The sequence below is a fragment of the Choloepus didactylus genome, chromosome 2, assembly GCF_015220235.1.
Source record: "Choloepus didactylus isolate mChoDid1 chromosome 2, mChoDid1.pri, whole genome shotgun sequence".
In the NCBI taxonomy this organism is placed as follows: Eukaryota; Metazoa; Chordata; class Mammalia; order Pilosa; family Megalonychidae; genus Choloepus; species Choloepus didactylus.
Window position 1 is genome coordinate 107,638,192 of NC_051308.1, and position 17,905 is coordinate 107,656,096.

General features: G+C 41.2%; 1 protein-coding gene across 5 annotated transcripts; it reads left to right on the forward strand.

The window, feature by feature from the left end:
• Window positions 1-1,357: 1,357 nt before the first annotated feature.
• On the forward strand, window positions 1,358-17,410 carry FCRL1 (Fc receptor like 1). 5 transcript variants are annotated; one of them, XM_037825642.1, is made up of 10 exons: window positions 1,358-1,991; window positions 5,995-6,216; window positions 9,958-10,245; window positions 10,412-10,690; window positions 10,957-11,118; window positions 12,212-12,239; window positions 13,268-13,350; window positions 13,571-13,642; window positions 14,261-14,292; window positions 15,201-17,410. In XM_037825642.1, exons 1-10 carry the CDS (start codon window positions 1,961-1,963, stop codon window positions 15,270-15,272), a joined length of 1,269 nt encoding a protein of 422 aa, XP_037681570.1. In that variant the 5' UTR covers window positions 1,358-1,960; the 3' UTR covers window positions 15,273-17,410. The 5 variants fall into 5 exon arrangements, 4 of the variants coding, with proteins under 4 accessions (XP_037681570.1, XP_037681571.1, XP_037681572.1 ...); XM_037825643.1 differs by having other exon boundaries at window positions 14,264-14,292; XM_037825644.1 differs by having other exon boundaries at window positions 11,002-11,118.
• Window positions 17,411-17,905: the final 495 nt, after the last annotated feature.

Genomic DNA, 17,905 nt, shown 5'->3' on the forward strand with positions numbered 1-17,905 from the left:
GTCTCTGACATGTTCCTTACAGGGTCAGAGGTTCTACCTCTTTTGGACAGGGTTGAGCTATCAGGAGAAATCTGGTCCCTCCTTGACACACACTTGTTTAATTGTTTATTTACTTGAAATGTCCCATTCTTGCTCTGACAAATCCCAGTCCTCTGGGAGTTTTGGGGCGACTGGGTAGAAACACAAGGAAACATTTTCAGATGAGGGAAATGTTCCAGTTCTTGCTCGTGGTTGTATTTACACAGGCATAAATATTTGTCTGAAGTTGTTGAATCAGACATTTATAATGGGTTCACTTCAGGATATCTTATACCACAAAAAGATGATTTTTTTTAAAAGCAAGAGAAATATAAACAAAACAGTCAGGATGGCAGTTACCCCTGGGGAGCATGCATGGATGGATTAGGAAAGGCCCATGCAAGTAGATGCAGTGGGATCAGTTATATTCTAGCTCTCAAGCTGAATGGTAGGTGGGTTCTTGCCTTTCATTTCATTCTAGTATTTCATAATTTATGTTTATGTTACATATATTCTTTTGTATGTATCAAACATTACATTATAAAAGATAAGGGTGTGAGAGAACTTAAATCATAATGCACAGCCTTTAAGCCAGGAGAAGGAAGAGAGAGAGAATTTAATCTGAAGAAATTGTGAGGTTACAGGAGCAGGACATGACCTGAGCACAGGTGAAGAGGTGTGGCCCGGTGCTGTGAATGCAGAGACATAGCCTTACACCCTGGGTTTAGAAGACTCCACATTTCTCATTGAGGAGAATGCTTTGCCATAGTAGTGAGACTTTAAACTAGGCAAAAGCAGCCTCAGACAAACTTTCTCTAGTTAATTAACGAAGCTATGGGCACACACTACCTGTCTTCGGCAATTGCCCCAGAATCTTTAACCTGCTTCCCAACATCCCACTTTAAACCTCCCGTGTGGCACGTCACTGATCGCTTGTTTTGGTTCTCCATTCTTAATCTGTGGACTTGAGACCTGGACTTGGCTTTCATTACATTTCTCCTAATAGCTTAGCTTCCATACATTGTTTGGCTCTTCTTAATCCTAGATCCTGAGAGATTCAAAGAAATGTTGAAAATTAAGACAGCTCATTCTCCTCTAATGTATAATCTACAATATATACAAGTTTCAGGTGCCAAGAACTGGTGCTAAGAGAAGCAATGGGAGATATTATAGACATCCTGCTTTGGGGTGAGGGGAGGGGTAAAAACTTAAGTGCTAGGTGATAATGGGGAAATCTCCCCCAATGCCCAGAAGCCAATTTGCATATGCCTATTTCCTGTATTACAGTTTCAAACATCTCTCAGATCACAACTGCTTGTGATTTTGTTTTTCAGCTGTTTCATGCTCACTTACTGCTACACTGTGAAAGTTTAAATATGGAAGCTTGTATCTGTCTGAACAGCTTGACCCTGTGCAAATAATATGCAACAGCTGTCAGACGTTACACAGAATCTGGGGGACAGTGCCATTGGTCTGTGGCTTAATGATATGTTTGCATAGTGTGACTATCCTAGAGACTGCTGAGAAACAATAGTATGTACTGATTAGACATAGTCTAGAGGACATCCTTATCAAAGAGGAAAAGCATGCCGTTTGAATTTCAACAGCACCATTGGCTGGTGGGATTCTCACCAAAGTTTGAAACTGTCTTTGGGAAACTTCCTTTGAGATACCGAGTTCTTGGAGAAGGCCCTGATATATTAACATGGCAGAAATTGAATTAAACTCTAAAAAGGAGCACCTTTAATTTTCTCAGCCTCTGCAGGAGAGTGAATGGAGATTGGCCATCAGAGGGCTCTTCTTCTATTTCTATAAACATGCTGATGGGTGACTTCCGATGCTGACTTCCTGAAACCTCTGACACATTGCTGTCGTTCCACTCTGAGGTGAGACCTCTTCTTGATGAGAAGACATCTCAGTTACAGTTCCCGACCTAGCCCTCATGCTGCTGAGACTCTTGCTGTTGATCTGCGGTGAGTAGGACAACTCAGAGCAGGACGTGGGATCTCACCACACCGGGGCCCCACTTCCTGGGGAGCTGTGGGGACTTCTCAGGGAAATTTTTGGCTGGGGAGGCTCAGGGGTGCTTGGGAGTGCTCAGATCTCCCCTTCCAGCTGAGGGCTCAGCCAGACAGAGTCTTGAAGAAAACTATTATTCCAGTTGTTATCTCACAGAAAGTGTTCACTGCCTCTGTCTTCCTTTCCACCACTAATTCTGTTCTTATTCTTGGTTCTCTACGGCCACAAAGATAATCCATACAACAAACTGGCCATTCAATTCCTTGCCCTTCTTCCTATCAATACTATTTCCCTTTATCCCTTCTCAGCCACCCGCTCCTATTGTCAAACGCTGGCACTCGCCACCACCACCACCAACTGTCCCACTTCCAAAATCTTGTTTTTTAAGCTCTCCCCACCCCTGCACAACTACATTGTATTTCCAGCTCACTTTTTCTAGCACTCCATCTCCAACATGTCTCCAACTGCCCAGAATCCCTTTTTCATCATCACTTACTCCACTTGGATTCCTCCTTTCTCACAGTTCTCAGCTTAGGTTCTGTCACCTGTCACCACAACACGCCCCCATATGCACCCTCATCTCTCTTCCCCAGCAGTGCTCTCCTGAATATCACATTTTCTGTGTAGATTACACTTGTGCCGAAGCAACTGAATGTGACTTTCAATAAAGGGCCTTAATCCTGCTGGTTTATCTCACTTTAAATCTAAGACGACAAATCTCAGGTGGGCCACCAGCAGTGCTGGGTTGTTCTGCTACCCGTTCACAGTCAATGCTCTCCTAGTGTGGGGGACCATTGTTTCATGTCTTCTCCTTTCTCCTCAAAATTCTCCCTTCTTATTCTCAATTTATGGCCTCACTTCATAGTTCATTGAGAAAATAGGAGCAAGAAGAAAATTTCCTCATCTTCCTATTGCCATAGCTACCAACCCACCCACATCTGAAATTAATTTGTTTTTCATCCCCTTACCATGAATATATTTTCCCTCATCCTATCAAATACAGGACTCTCCCTTGTGCACTGTCTCTCAGGCCCTCTTGCCTTCTCAAAAACTTTGCCCCATCGTCAAAATATTTCTCTATTCTAGTATATTCCTGTATATATTTAAACATGCTACAATACATTTTATCTTTAAAAACAGAAACATAGTCTGATGGTTTCCTTCATCCACTGCATCATTTCTGTCTCCCTTTTCAAAGTTTTCAGCAAGTTCCTGTCATTGCTTCATCTGCTCCTATCCTTGCTTTAGAAATTCATTTTTAATTTACATTACAGTAAAATTAACTTTTTTGATATACTGCTCTATGAATTTTGACAAATATTTAGAGTCATGTAACAAACAAGCACTGCAATCAAAATACAGAACATTTCCAACCCTTCAAAATTCCCTTGTGCCCTTGCTCCCTTTGTAACCATCCTCCCCCATTCCTAACCCCTGGCAACTGCTAAACTGTTCTCTGTCCCTGTATTTTTCCTTATCTTTTCTTGATAGTTCTTTCACCCCCATTGCTCTACTGAAACTGTTCTTGCTAATATCATCAACCTCCTTCATGTTGCCCCACTCAGTGGTTAATTTTCATTTCTTGTTTTACTTGGTCTCTCAGAGGCATTTGACACAGTTGATCACACATCCAATTTTTTTTTAAATTACTGTGGCAACATATGAGCAACATAAAATTTCCCATTTTAACCACTTATGAGTGTACGATTCAGAGGTATTAATTGCATTCACAATGTTGTGCTACCACTACCAGTATCCATTGCCAAAACTTTTCCATCACTTAAAAATACTCTGTACCCATTAAGCATCAATTCTCCATCATCACCACTGACCCCTGGCAACCTGTGTTCTACTTTCAGCCTCTATTAATTTGCATATTTGAATTATTTCATATAAGTGAGATCATACAATATTTGTCCTTTTGTGTGTGGTTTATTTCATGCAACATGATGTCATCAAAGTTCATCCATGTTGTCACATGTATCAGAACTTCATTCCTTCTTGGAGTTAAATAATATTCCACCGTATGTATATGTCACAGTTTGTTTATTCATTCCTCTATTGATGAATACTTGAGTTGTTTTCATCTTTTGGCTATTATGAATACTGCAGCTAGGAGCATTGCCTTGGTGAACAGATACCTGTTCAACACCTTGTTTTCAATTCTTTTGGGTGTGTACCTATAAGTACTTCCTCTTCTTAAACCATGTTTTCACTTGGCTTTTGGGACATGACATTCTGCTGTATTCTTTCTAACTCAATGCCTGCTGCTTCTCAGTCATCACTCTTAGATTCTTTTCCTTTTACTGACCTCAAAATGTTGGGCTTTCCCAGGTTGGTACCTAAACTTCTTCACTTCTCCATCCATGCTAACTTACCCAAGTGATATCTAGTCACTTTATTTGCCACTTTAAGTTAAACTCAAGTTTATTTCTCCAGCTTTGACCTCTCCTTTGAATACCCTGCATGTATTCAACTGCCATCAAATGTCTAATAGGCACCTTAAACTCAACCATGTCTCAACAGATCTCTTAACCCTATACCATCACCACCCATGACTTCTCCATTTCAGTAAATGTCACCACCATTCTTCCTTTGCTGTGGCCAAAAATCTAGGAGTCATACATAATTCCTCTTTTTTTTTACACTTTATATCAAATCTATAAGCAATTCCTGTTGATTCTACCTTCAAAATTTATACTGAAATCTGATGACTTCATAGCACCAGTGCTGCCTAATCAGAGCCACCATCCTTTTTCTTCTAGACCAACCCCTGACCCCTGTGTTCTCCCTGTTTCTCTCCACTTCTCTATTCTGTTCTCACAGCCTGGGAGTGACTTCACGCAATTGTAAGTTAAATCAGAACTACCTTCCATGGCTACCCTCCACATCTAAAATGAAATCCAAACCTTCTACCAAGTCCACAAAGCCCCTGTGAGTAGCCACTGCCTACCTCTCACGCTCCAATATCTACCTCTGTCACCCATCAAGTCAGTTCCATATGCTCTTTGTTCCTCCTTGAACAGCCAAGTTCTTTCTCTCCTCAAGTTTCTTCTTCAGTGTTCTTGCTGTTTCTTCTTCAGTGATGCTTTTTCCAAATATTCAGGAGTCTCCCTTCCTGACTTCACTCAGATTTCTAATCAACTAACATCTATCTAAATAGTTATGACTTATTTCTCTGCTTCATTTTTCTTATAGCATTTATCATCCTCTGAAATCATGTTATACACTTATTTAATTGGCTGTCTTCCCACAGTAAAGACTATCATTCATGTTCACTCCTTTAACCCCAGTGCCAGGCACAAAGCCTGGCATATAGTAAGCACTCAAAGTATTTGTTGAATACAAGAATAAATGAAATATGATTTTTACACTAGGCCACATTGCTTTCCTTCTCCTACCTGAGGAAATAATTATTCAAGTAAGCATTTAACTTAAAACATTAGGCATCTCTGACTAAGTGTGGTCTGAAAAAGATAATAATAGATGATATTACTTGACTGCTAACTAAATTCTAGGCACTATTCTAAGCACTTTATGGATATTGCTTATTTAATCCCCACAAAACTCTGTGAGGTAGGTACTACTATTATATCCATTTTACAGAGAAGAAAACTAAAGCACGGAGAGGTGTGGCATTTTTCCCAGAGTCACACAGCTTGTACGAGCTGGAGTCGTGATTCAAATCTAGGCCATTTGGTTATAGAACCTACATTTTACCCAGAATATTCCCCTCTTGGCCATTATGTAATAATATTATGGTCAGTGGTCAACTACTTGGTATAAGAGATGGAGATGGAGGGTGGGAAGGAGAGACATTAAAGGAGGATGGAAGGTAGAGAGTGGGGAGGGCATGAGCGGAGGAGAGTGGATTGTGGGAAATCTCTTGGAGGAGTTAAACCTGCACAGGTTTGGGATTTGCTGCTCTGTACTAACCTTTGTTGAGTTCTCTTCCAGCTCTTCTCTGTGAAACAAATGGTGAGTTGCACTTCCCTTTCCTCTTCATGGCCTGTGGGTACCTTGTCCCCCGAGTCAGCACAGAAGGCATTGCAGATAGCTGTCTGGACAGTCCCTGCTCATCTGAGACACATCTGGCGACAGTTGCCGAGATGTACAAATGTCAGTGGCTCGGTTGGGCCCGGGCTGCTCTATGTTCACACGCGTCTCTGCGGTTGACAGGTGTGTGCTCTGCTGGGCAACTGGGGCTTGCTGTGACCTTCTCAAGACTGTAGTCATACTTCTGGGAAGTCTCAGTGCAGGGAGGGAGATGCCATTTGCACAAGGAAGGCGGAGGGTGCCGAAGATTGGGGTTTAGAAAGATCTCTGTCCTCCCAGACTCGGGGCTCTGAGGCCCTTATGTATTCCCCGCCTGGGTGCTCCACCAGGAATGCTGGACATCCTTGGAGAAAAATGTCACAGTCAGTCATCAGGCCAAGTGAGACATGAAGAGGTACCGCCGCCTCCTTCTTGTCTTCAGCCCCGCTCTGCAGCCACAACTGTTACACCAGTTATTTTTCCTCTTGGACTCTGGTTTATGCAAACTCATTTCATCACTCTGATCCTGATTCAAAGTCCCACCTTACTTAGATGAGGAAAGGAGGAAATTTTGCCCCTATAGAAAATCTTTCACTAAGGCATGTTTAAACATAATCAATGCGAAAATTGCTCTCGTGCATAAAATATTAACCACAGGGTTAAAAGAGGTTGTGCTGTGACCTCAAGAACTAGGGGACCCAGGCTACAGGATCTGATGGATTAAGAATTCCTGTGACAAGATTCAGAACTTATCCAGGTAGGTTCTTCACATGATGGTTGTCCAAGTGTAACCTGTGACTTGGGTGTTGATTCTGGCCCCACTTTCACCCTCATGAAACCACCACTAATCCTACCTAGCCTAAGCAGGAATCACAAGCCACATCAAGGATAAGAAACAAAGTTTCTGCCACTGGTATTTGACAGGGAGTCCGTGCTGCCTGGGAATCATGTGGAACAGGTTCTGAGCTGCAGGACTGAGCTCCAGACCCTTGCAGCAGGTCCTGTCCACCTTTATACTCCAAGCTCTGCCCCATCCCCACAGCCCCACTCAGAGGAGGGAGTTACAGGGGCCTAAATGCCCTTCTATGTTCGTTTCTCTGCTCAGCTCCAAAAGCTGTGTTGCTCTTCAGTCCTCTGGGGACCACAGATTTCCAAAGAGAATAAAGTAACTCTAATGTTCAGAGAATCCTATGCTCAGCACAGAGCAAATATTCTGGTGCCATAGATGGAATTAGTTTTTAAAAGTCCCAGGAAAAAGCATTCCAGTAGGAAAATTTAGAGATGACAGATGTCTAACCAGCACTTGGCATTTTCATCTGGTGAGGAGAGAAAGAGACTTGTCTTAGGAAAATTCTTAAAATTCCCTGAAGGGCAGAGGCTATGAGGATTGGATAGACAAATGTCCTAAGAACCATTGCTATCACTGTGACATAGTGACATTTCATGGGCTTCTGGGGAGATAAGGAGATGAGGTAAAAGCAGAGCACAACATTAGCTACATTTATTCATTGAGAAAACAGCCCCTAAGACAGTAAGGGATACATCCCTGAAGCTTCAGGTATGGGGTTGAATTTGCGCTTTATATCATGGCTTCTATAGAGGTTTATGTAGAAGTTTCAGAGCAAGGGAGTTGGGCTATATGGATATGTGGGTACAGGGCATTTGCAAGCAAGCTCATGCCTGTTATTTCCAGTAGAAATATCAATAATAGGGGCAGGAGAGGTTTAGCAAAGAAGGAATCAAATTGTCCTATGTCTTTCCTAGACTGGCTGATCCTCCAGTCCCATATTCTGTCTTTGATGAGATGGTGTGGTCCTGATATGTCAGGGGAAAGAGAACAGAAGAAAATAACCAATATGACTTGCAGCAAGGAAGGAAAAAATGTATTCACTTTTACTAAAATGTCAGGCCCTTGGTCACTATTGCTGCAGTGTCTCTGGGAAAGGTGTTTAATTCATGGATAGAAACTTCAAAAGGATACATTTCAAAGGCGTGGTTGTATTCCAGAAGGAGATGATGCTGCACAGGTGCAGGCTGCTGGGGGTGAGCACAGTGGGCTCATGTCAAAGGAAAGCCCATGGGCCACTGTGGGCGGGTGACGTGAAGGGTGGTCTTCGTGTCCAGCTGGTTGTCATTGAGTCCTGCTTGCAAGCGCTGAGAACACAAAGTGCCTCTCACCAGGGACTCTAAGCCCCAGTGCCCTGGAATACATGTTTAATGTTTCTCTCTAGAGCTGCTGTTGTTGATAGCCAGTCCCTCCCAGTCAATAGAGGTGAACTCAATGATCCTGCCCTGTGAGACTGGGCTTGCTCCACAGGAGCCAGGCGCACAGCTCCAGTTCTGCTTCTTCAGAGATGGCTGGGCCCTAAGATCCATCTGAAACCCATCCCTGGAGCTCCAGATTGCTGCCATGTGGAGAAAAGACTCACGGTCTTATTGGTGTGAGGCATAGACGATGGAATCCAAAGTCATTCAGAGCCAGAAATACCAGATATATGTACATAGTGAGTGCCATTGGGGCAGACTGCCAGGGTGAACTGAGCAGGGCAAGGCAGAACAGGGACATGAGGCCAGTCCTCTCTGTCTGTTGTGTTCTGCTCCTGAAGGTGTAGGAGCTGTTCCAGAGAGGTACCTAAGCCTCTCTCTTGGCCAGGGTGCTTAGGGATCTTCTTTTATCCTTGCTGTTCTCACTGAGGGAAAGAGAAGAGTATTTAGGACACACATACCATTACGTCCACAGTGAGCTGGAGGGTATGGGGAAACAGTTGTATAATACATGGTTCCCAACCATGAGAAGTTGATGTTCAATCAGCACTCTTAAAAACTAGGGTGAAATGTGTGATGATATATTGTATGAGATTGACAGACAGACAATACACTGTAAGAGAAAGCTATGTGGAAGAAGTGCATGGAATACACTATTGGGGAAGAGCTAATTCTACATTATTGGAGAAGAGTGTTTGTGATCCTGAACCATGTTATTTAATGTCAGAGTTGACCCTTCCAATATTCTTTCCCTTTCTTAGATGAAGATGCATCCATTGCGTCATAAAGCAAAGGTCTAATACCTCCACACTTGCTCAAAACTCCACACTGGTTAAAACAGATCACAATAACAACTACTAAAAGATACATAGCTATCTTCATGAACAGTTAAGTGCAGCAGGCCACATTGCTTTATTTAGTACTCACTAATTGAATCCTCATAACTGTATGAGATAACTATCATTGCTATTTCCATTTAGCAGATGGTAAACTTTCATGAAGTCCAACTTACCAGTTTTTTCTTTTATGATGTTGTATCTAACAAATCATTGTCAAGCCCTAAATTTCTCTTATGCTATCTTCTAGAAGTAGTAGAGTTTTGGACTGTACATTTAGCTCTATGATCCACTTTGAATTAATTATTGTGAAAGGCATAGGTCTGTATCTAGATTCATTTTTTTTCATGTGGATGTCCAGTTGTCTCAGCACCATTAGATAGAAAGACCATATGGGAAACTGAGTCTCAGAGAAGTTAAATAACTTGATCAATTACATAAGTAAGAGTTGGAACCAATATTCAAACTCAGGCATTTTGATTTGCAACTGGACTACTGTGCTTTGAAAAATAGGAGCCTGAAAGCTCAAGAGTCTGGGAGTCACATCATTCTAGGGAGGGAAATGGTAATGCCACATCCTGCACAGCAATTTTACTCTGTCTTCTTACCCTACACCATCAACCAGCCAGTGCCAATTCCACATCAGCAGAGATCTTTGTTCTTTTCTTTAAACTATATAAATCTCTGACTTTACCAGAGGCTTTGCTTTCAGGACTGTCACACCCACTCCCTGTCCCTGAAACCTGCCCTACTGAGGATCCTCCCATGTCATCTATTCATGCAGGAGTCCCCGTCTCTGATGTGAACTTGGAGACACGGCCCCCAGAGGGACAGGTGATGGAGGGAAAGAAGCTGATCCTTGTCTGCTCAGTTGCCAAGGGGACAGGCGACATCACCTTCCTCTGGTACAAAGGGGCCTTGGGTTTAAACCTGGGAACAAAGACCCAGCGTTCCCTGACAGCAGAGTTTGAGATCCCTACTGCAAGGCAGAGCGACGCTGAGCGGTATTACTGTGCAGCTGACAATGGCTATGGCCTCAGTCTCAGTGGGCTGGTGAGCATCACTGTCAGAAGTAAGTTCCATTCCTCTTCATCTCAGCCAGCAGTTCTCAAACTCACTCTACGTTCCCCCGGGGCATCCTGAACAGGAAGCTCAAACGGAGTTGAACCTCTGTGGGCAGGGATGATGAGTCAGTTGTATCATCAGTCCCCCTCTGACTGCCCTACTGTCTCTGTCAGTTCCAGTGTCTCGCCCTGTCCTCACCCTCAGGGCTCCCATGGCCCAGGCTATGGTGGGAGACATGGCGGAGCTTCACTGTGAGGCCCAGAGAGGCTCCCCACCGATCCTGTACCGGTTTTATCGTGAGGATGTCCCCCTCGAGAGCAGTTCGGCTCCTTTTGGAGGAGGAACATCCTTCAACCTCTCCCTGACTGCAGAACATTCTGGAAACTACTCCTGTGAGGCTGCCAATGGCCTGGAGGCCCAGCGTAGTGAGGCGGTGACACTCAACGTCATAGGTACAACTCAACCTGTCTTAGTCATCGTCTCTTTCCCAGCACCTGGGAGAGTTTCTCTGATGCCACAAAGCTTCCAGGGGTGTGATACCAAAGATGGAGCTTCTGTTGGTCATGCTGTCTTGGGCAATGTATCTAAGGGGTGTGCTGGGTGTCTTTCTCCTCTCATCAACATGATAGACCGCAGGTCCCTAGGTACATAAGTAAATCCCCACCTGGGAGAGCAGACTTGGGGCCTACCACCCACACCCACGTTCTCTGCTCTCTAGGCCCCAGCCCTTCCCTTGGGGCTCACACACAGTCTCTCCCCTCAGTGCCTTCTGTGGAGAGAGGGGACTTTCTTACTTCTGGAACCATGGAAGTACTGCTTGGCACCGTTTGCACCACCACTGTAGCCCTATTACTTTGCTACTGGTTCCAGAGAAAAATAGGTTAGTATTTATAGAGATTGAGATTCTGTTATTGTGACCTTCATTTTCACTGAAATAGACTGGACTTGTGACATGTATACTATAAAATATGCCTGCATCTCACTAACCACCTTGCCTGCAGGTTTGCTCACAACCATCCAGTGAGTGAGAACTGCACTTATTAAAAGAATGCAATGCTTTCAGTAAAGTTAAGTTCTTACCCCCCATGTGTTATCAGTTGAAGTTCAACTGATACCTTGTACTTCTGTGATCTAATCTTTTACCCCAAAAATACAGCTATTTAAATTAATTAACCAGTCACTAGAAGAGCAATACAATATGTAGCTCCAGCTACACCAACCATCTCCCAGTACTGAAGTCAATGCACCAAGTTCTTAATTTACCTTAGGGTGAATTGCCACATGCTTTTTCTTCTCCCTGTAATGCTTGTCCATGCATCCATCCGTTCTAGTAATTGTGGCATCTTTCTCACTTTTCAGCTTAACTGCCATTTCCTCACAGAGGCTTTGCTGGCCATACAGCCTACAATTGTTCTCTTCTATTATTCTTCATCAAAGAGAGTATCACATTCTTTAGCTTCATACTTTATCACAAATGGTAATTATATATTTATTTGCTTATTTAACCTTGGCCTCCTGTTCTCCACTGAGCAAGCTGGAGACTGGGCAAGAGAGGACAATGAGATTCTTATTTAAATTCCAAGCTTTACTGGCATCTTTGGGCAATTCACCTCATCTATAACATGGCTGTGGCAGCCCCTGCCTCCAAGGACCTTTTCATGATAAGATTAGGTGGTGTTATTGCAGAAACAAAAACAAAAAGTACAATCGACTTGACAGTTCAGAGACTTGGGTTTCAGTCCTAGCTTTGGTACTAATTGGCTTTGTTGTTTTGGGAGGCTCGCTTATCTCTTCATCTATAAAATAAAAACTCTGCCTAAATTAAATTATCACCAAGATGTCCTCTGGACTCACACTGGGATCCAGCCACAGACATCCTGGCACAAGTTACACTGCCTGCACAAAGCTGTATGAAGGTGCTGAGAAAGAGGGCTGCCTCCATTGACATGTATGCTCATTTGTTTGACTTGCAGGAAAACATTCAGCCAGGGATCCACTCAGGTGAGTCCTCTGCTTTCGCCGTGTATAATGGTAATGCAGAAAAATTCATTTTAAACATTTGATTTGTCCCCTCTTGTGCACTTCTTTTCATGTTTTGTTATATCCCAAACTGTCACTCCAGAATTCTCCCACTGATAACTTCAAACATTCACTTGCTGTTCCTCTTGTTTTAGATTTCATTTAACTAATTAATTTAAATCATTTCATCATCCCTTCTAATTTGTCTCCTCCACTACATCTGCAGAAATAAGAAAGTTACATTTGCTTTGACCAAGATCATGCATTCATTCAATCAATCAACCAATATCTGAGGGTCTGTAAGTCATTCCATTAAGGGCTGAGAAGTATGAAAATATGAAAAGATCTTGAGAGTCTTAAAATATTTTAGGGTAAGTGAGGTATACACATATTTCTATAATGCAAGCCAGAATAATAAATGTACTGGAAAAATTGTTGATGAAGTTTTTAGGACGTTTAGAGGAGGAAAAGATTTTTAAAATACTTTTGTCAATATTTAATGATATGTTTTTATATCATGTTATTTTTCATGTCAACAATAATCATATTTTTTCCAAATCAGAGAATCGCTCTTTCAGTGATACATCTATATTAGTGACAATTTTTTTCTGGCCCTTCCTTAGACTACTTGTTCTGCCCAGCCACCTGTTTTCCACTTGGAGTGGGTGAATCAATATTTCTTCATTCAGTATTTAATGAGCACCTCTTATGTAAATGGCACTGTTCTGGGTGTGGGCGATACCACTGTGAACCAATCAGATAAGGACCTTATACTTGTGGAATATACCCTCTAGGGCATACTCCTTGGTGCCCATCTAAAGGGCTGTGGCTTTTACCATACACCTGTGCCTTCCAAGGGCTGATTTCTGCATGGATTAGTAGTCCACCCAGGACCTTTTAACAGGGTTCTCTCCTCAATGTCTCACTTGCTATGCCAGATAGTGTTATCTGGGATATCTGAGATGTTGGATTCTATCCCAGATAGATAACGTGTGTTTTTGTGTTTGCAGGAGCCCTCCCAGTCCTGTTCCCCAAGACCCTATTTACCGCAACTCACCTTCCCCAGTGCACCTGCAGTCTGTATACGAAAATGGTGAGGTTCCCTCAGTGACCTGGCCAAAAGTGGCTGGAGAGAGCTGGAGAGGGGGCAATGGGGTGACATCTGCTAGCCTAACCTGCCCTTGCTATGCATCAGCCACCTCTACAAATAAATATCCCATCTGTCTTTATGGCTGTGATGGGTGGGTAGATATGGAATATGTTAAATGGCAGGAAGAAGGGACTGTCATGATACCTCCTTTCTTCTCTTTCAGTGAACGTTGTAAGTGGGGATGAGGTTTATTCCTTGGTATACTGTGCTCAGCGGCAAGAGGTATCAGCAGCAGGTGAGGCATGGGGGAGTCAATTTGACTCTGAGTTTATCTTTCCTGGAACTAAGAGGATAATCAACGGTTGTGTATGGCAGTATGGCAGCATTCTCCCGAGTTGCTCTTTCTACCCTTGGACCTGACTGAGCATTGCTGTGTCGAGCTGAAGACTGATCTTTGGTCTAGAAGCTGCTTGTAAGAAGGAGCCAAGAATTGATGCTAACTTGGCCTATTTTCTATCTCACTCCCCAATCATACGGCAGCATCCATGCCCAAGCCAGGAATTTCTGCCTGCCCTCTTTGAGTAACCAAACCTCCTCTCTGTAGCATTGCATCACAGCTGCCTAGTTATCTTGCTGTTTTCTCATCCTACACATGGTGGGCCCAGCACAGCTGAGGGGTATAAAGTCCTCCTTTTATGCCAGGAAGGGCCCACTCCTCACTCCCAGGCTGCCCATTTTCATCTATACAGTAAGGGAATCATATTTGCAATAGGCAAAATAGCAAGACAGAAAATATTAGTGGAAATCAACCTACAGGAATCTGATGGGAGGGGAAGCAGCCTCTACTAATGTTTGTTTGGGGAAGGGTTTTACATATAAGTGAAATCTAAAGCATTTACCTCTTTCTCCATAGCAGAAACCCCGAGCACACCTACTGAGGATAAGGTGAGTTAGAGTCCCTATTGTCCTTTCCTCCATGCTCTTTCTCTTTCCTCTGGGAACTGGTTCTCAAACTTAAAAAATTATAGCCACTTAGGAAAAGCAAAAGATCCCATGGTTCCCTTCCTCCCCCATGTCCCCACATAACAAGGGTTAAAAAAATCAGTTATAACAATGGAACCTCAATGTAAAAGAAAATTTAGGAGGTTTACATGAATATTTACTTTAGAAATAGGCATATAGATAGTTTATAGTGCATACTGCATCTAAAAAGCCCAATTATTTGAAAATTGTTAACCTGAGAGACTGTTAAACAATACATACATCACTCTGTACTGTAAGATTAACTAAACAATCTGCAGCAAACCGGATTAATATTGAATGAAGCTAATAGTGATTTGTGTCATTAAAAATCAGTAATTTGTAAACTTTAAACAACTCAAGACATCACTGATGATATAAAATACTTTCTGAAAATTGCAGTTATTCCAACTCTGTGATTATGTGCAAGGACAGACGGTGCTTTGTAATTTTTATCTAGTGTGATGCGGCAGCCAGATATCTCAGGACAGAATTCAAGCCCTTGGTAAACTCCAGTGACTTGCTAAATTTGGTTTATGAATATGAAATTCTAACATCCTTAAAAAAATGATAGTCCATGGAACTGTCTGACAACAGCCCATGAAAATTAGGGAAGGCAGGATATATTTGCATCAGTTTTCAGCTCACGAGGAGCACTGTTGTAGCTCACCAGTGGGATGCGGTCCTTTGACAATGCTGCTCTTGGGCCACAGTCTTCAAAGTGCTCTAATCTATGTGCTTGCCATGATAGGATGCACCCATGCTAACTGGGAAAGAGGACCAGAGGGAGGCATGCTCCTCTGCTCTAGACATATCTGTTTCTTTGTTTCCAGGTATCCTCAGCCATCTATTCTAAGCTGAAGAAGGCTAGAGCTACAGATTTGGACTATGATGATGTTATATGAGGTTATGGAATATCGTTGCTCTTGCAAAACCATCCCTGACCCCAAACCTCAGACCCTGAGAGATTTCCAATACACCTCACCAAGGTGCTTTTCCTCCCTGAAATTATTCCTTCGTCTACCATGAAGTGAAGTCAGCACCAGCCCTGAAGAGCCCTTCCAAGAGAACCACCATGGACACAGGAATGGGAAGAACTATGTTCCTGGAGCCCAATTCCTTTTGGTTCCTTGGGGACAGGTCAAACTGTATTCTTCTTTTATTTTCAAGAGAAAACAAGGTAGAATAAAATAACTTGGGCTCTCAAGGGAAACAGACAATGAAACTTAGAGCGCATGGATTCAAGGTTAGTGATTTTGCAGAAATACTCCATAGAGAGAGCTGTGTCCACCATTTGTCCAAGTGCTTTCTCAGCAGACGGAACAGGACCTAGGCCTGCCACGTACATTGACCATCCCGTTTCTGCCTGAAAATACAAAATTCAGTGCATTTTGGGTCATTTTTTGTTACCAAATTAGGACTAAAACTAAGTTACATATAAAATAATTATATCTACTCAATTTTAGTGAAATATTTTCAGGCTGATCTAATGCCCCATATTTATAATGAGAGATCATCTCTGTAGGTTCTACCACATCAAAAATTCTGTATTTGTTGCAACTTCTTGAAGCTTTATGAATATTTTTTCTTCTCCTTTTCATAAACTTCTTGAAAACATATGGTAATATGATTTGGGGTCTGTATTTTCATTTTAAAATAATCACATTCACATTCTTATAAATTAAAACTATTTACTATACAAAGGAAAAAGATAAAGTCCTCCTTATAATCTAACACCACAAGGTGTAACCATTGTTAAAAACTCAACAATGTAGCTCTCCAGATATTTTCCTATTTTTGAACAAACATATACATATACATGTAAATATATAGATATTTAGAAAGATATCTATTTAAAGGAATATCATTAGGTATTTTCTAGTCTGTTTGTAGATATATTATACTATTTTAAAAGATTGCATTGTATTCTGTTGTGTAGATAAAAATTGTAATATATTTTAATGCTTTGTATCATTGATGGGCATAAAGATGGCTTCCAAAGTTTTTGTATTATAAAACATAAAATAATGTTCTATACAGTCATATTTATGCACCCCTTGCTAGTTTATTGAAGGAGATAATTTGGAAATCTGGGATTACTACATTTTAGGTTATGCACATCAGATGTTTTTGTTAAATATACTTAAATTGCTCTCCACTAAGTTTGTATTAATTTACACAACCACCAACACTGCAGGAGAGAATCAATTTGTGGGTAAAAGGCATCATTGTTATTAAAGTTTATGTATTTTAAATTATGAATGCAGTTGAACATCTTTCCATAAATTCATTCTTAATTTGTAGTTCTAAATATTTCCTGTGTTTAGCCTTTGTTTATTTTTCTAGGTGATCATTTGTCTTTTTCTTATAGCTTTTATAGGAACTATTTATTGAGTCATAATTTATATACAATGAAATGCACAGATTTTATGTGCACAGTAGATCTGTGCATTTCACTGTATATAAATTACAACTCAACCTGACAAATGCATGCACCCGAGGTAACATAAACTCCTATCATGATATGGAATATTTCTATCACCCCAGAAAGTTCCTTCATAACACCTCTCAGTCAATTTCATGCCCCTCTTGAAACAATTACCAAGTCTTATGTATTTTAACCATTTCTCTATTGTATGTGATGCAAATAATTTTTCCAATCTTCACTTTAATTTTGGTTTCCAATAAATTTTAAGATACGGAAGCTTAGTTTTTGTGCAGCTAGATCTCCCATTTTTTACCCTTCTTTGCTTCTGAGTTTCTTGTCTTTCTGTCATTTTATATCAGACCATGTTACCATTTTATAAAAATATTCTATTCTCCTACACTTGCTTATAATACTTTGATAGTTCTGTTTTACATTTACTCAATGTATTATATAGGTTTTTGGTATGAGGCAGGGATCTAACTTCTACTGTTTTGGTTTTATATTTATATATTCACTTTTTGGAAAATTTTAACTATGTGACTTGGGATCTAACTTTACTTTTTCAAACATATATAAATTATACACTGTTATTTAATAAATAATTGATTATTTCTGCTTCAATTTCAATGCTTCATTTATCTCATCCAAATTAAACAAAATCTGTATTTAGACTCTGTTTAATACCACTCTTCTCCTTGCAAAATCCACTTGAACCGCATTAGCTTTGGTGTTCCTCAAACACATCAATGCAGGACCTTTGTACTTGCTAATTCCTATGCCTTGAACTTTCTCCTCATAGCCTTCCTGTCTTATTTCCTTCAGTTGCATTTTCCACTTTGAGTTTCTGTTTATGGCCCATGGAAATTTTATCTTATTTTCTTAGGACAAACGTGACTTTTATATTTTATGTTTTGTCTGCTACTGCAATGTATTTGGAGTTCAGGCAAGAACTTAAAGGATAAAATTGGAGCACCATTGTATAACTAGAAGCTTGAACTTCTTTACATGATCATCCCTCTTCTATGGAATCTTTACCTTAATACTCTAATTAAACTTCTTCATTGCTTCTTATATCCCACACTTTATTTTTTGACCAATTTATTTCTTCAT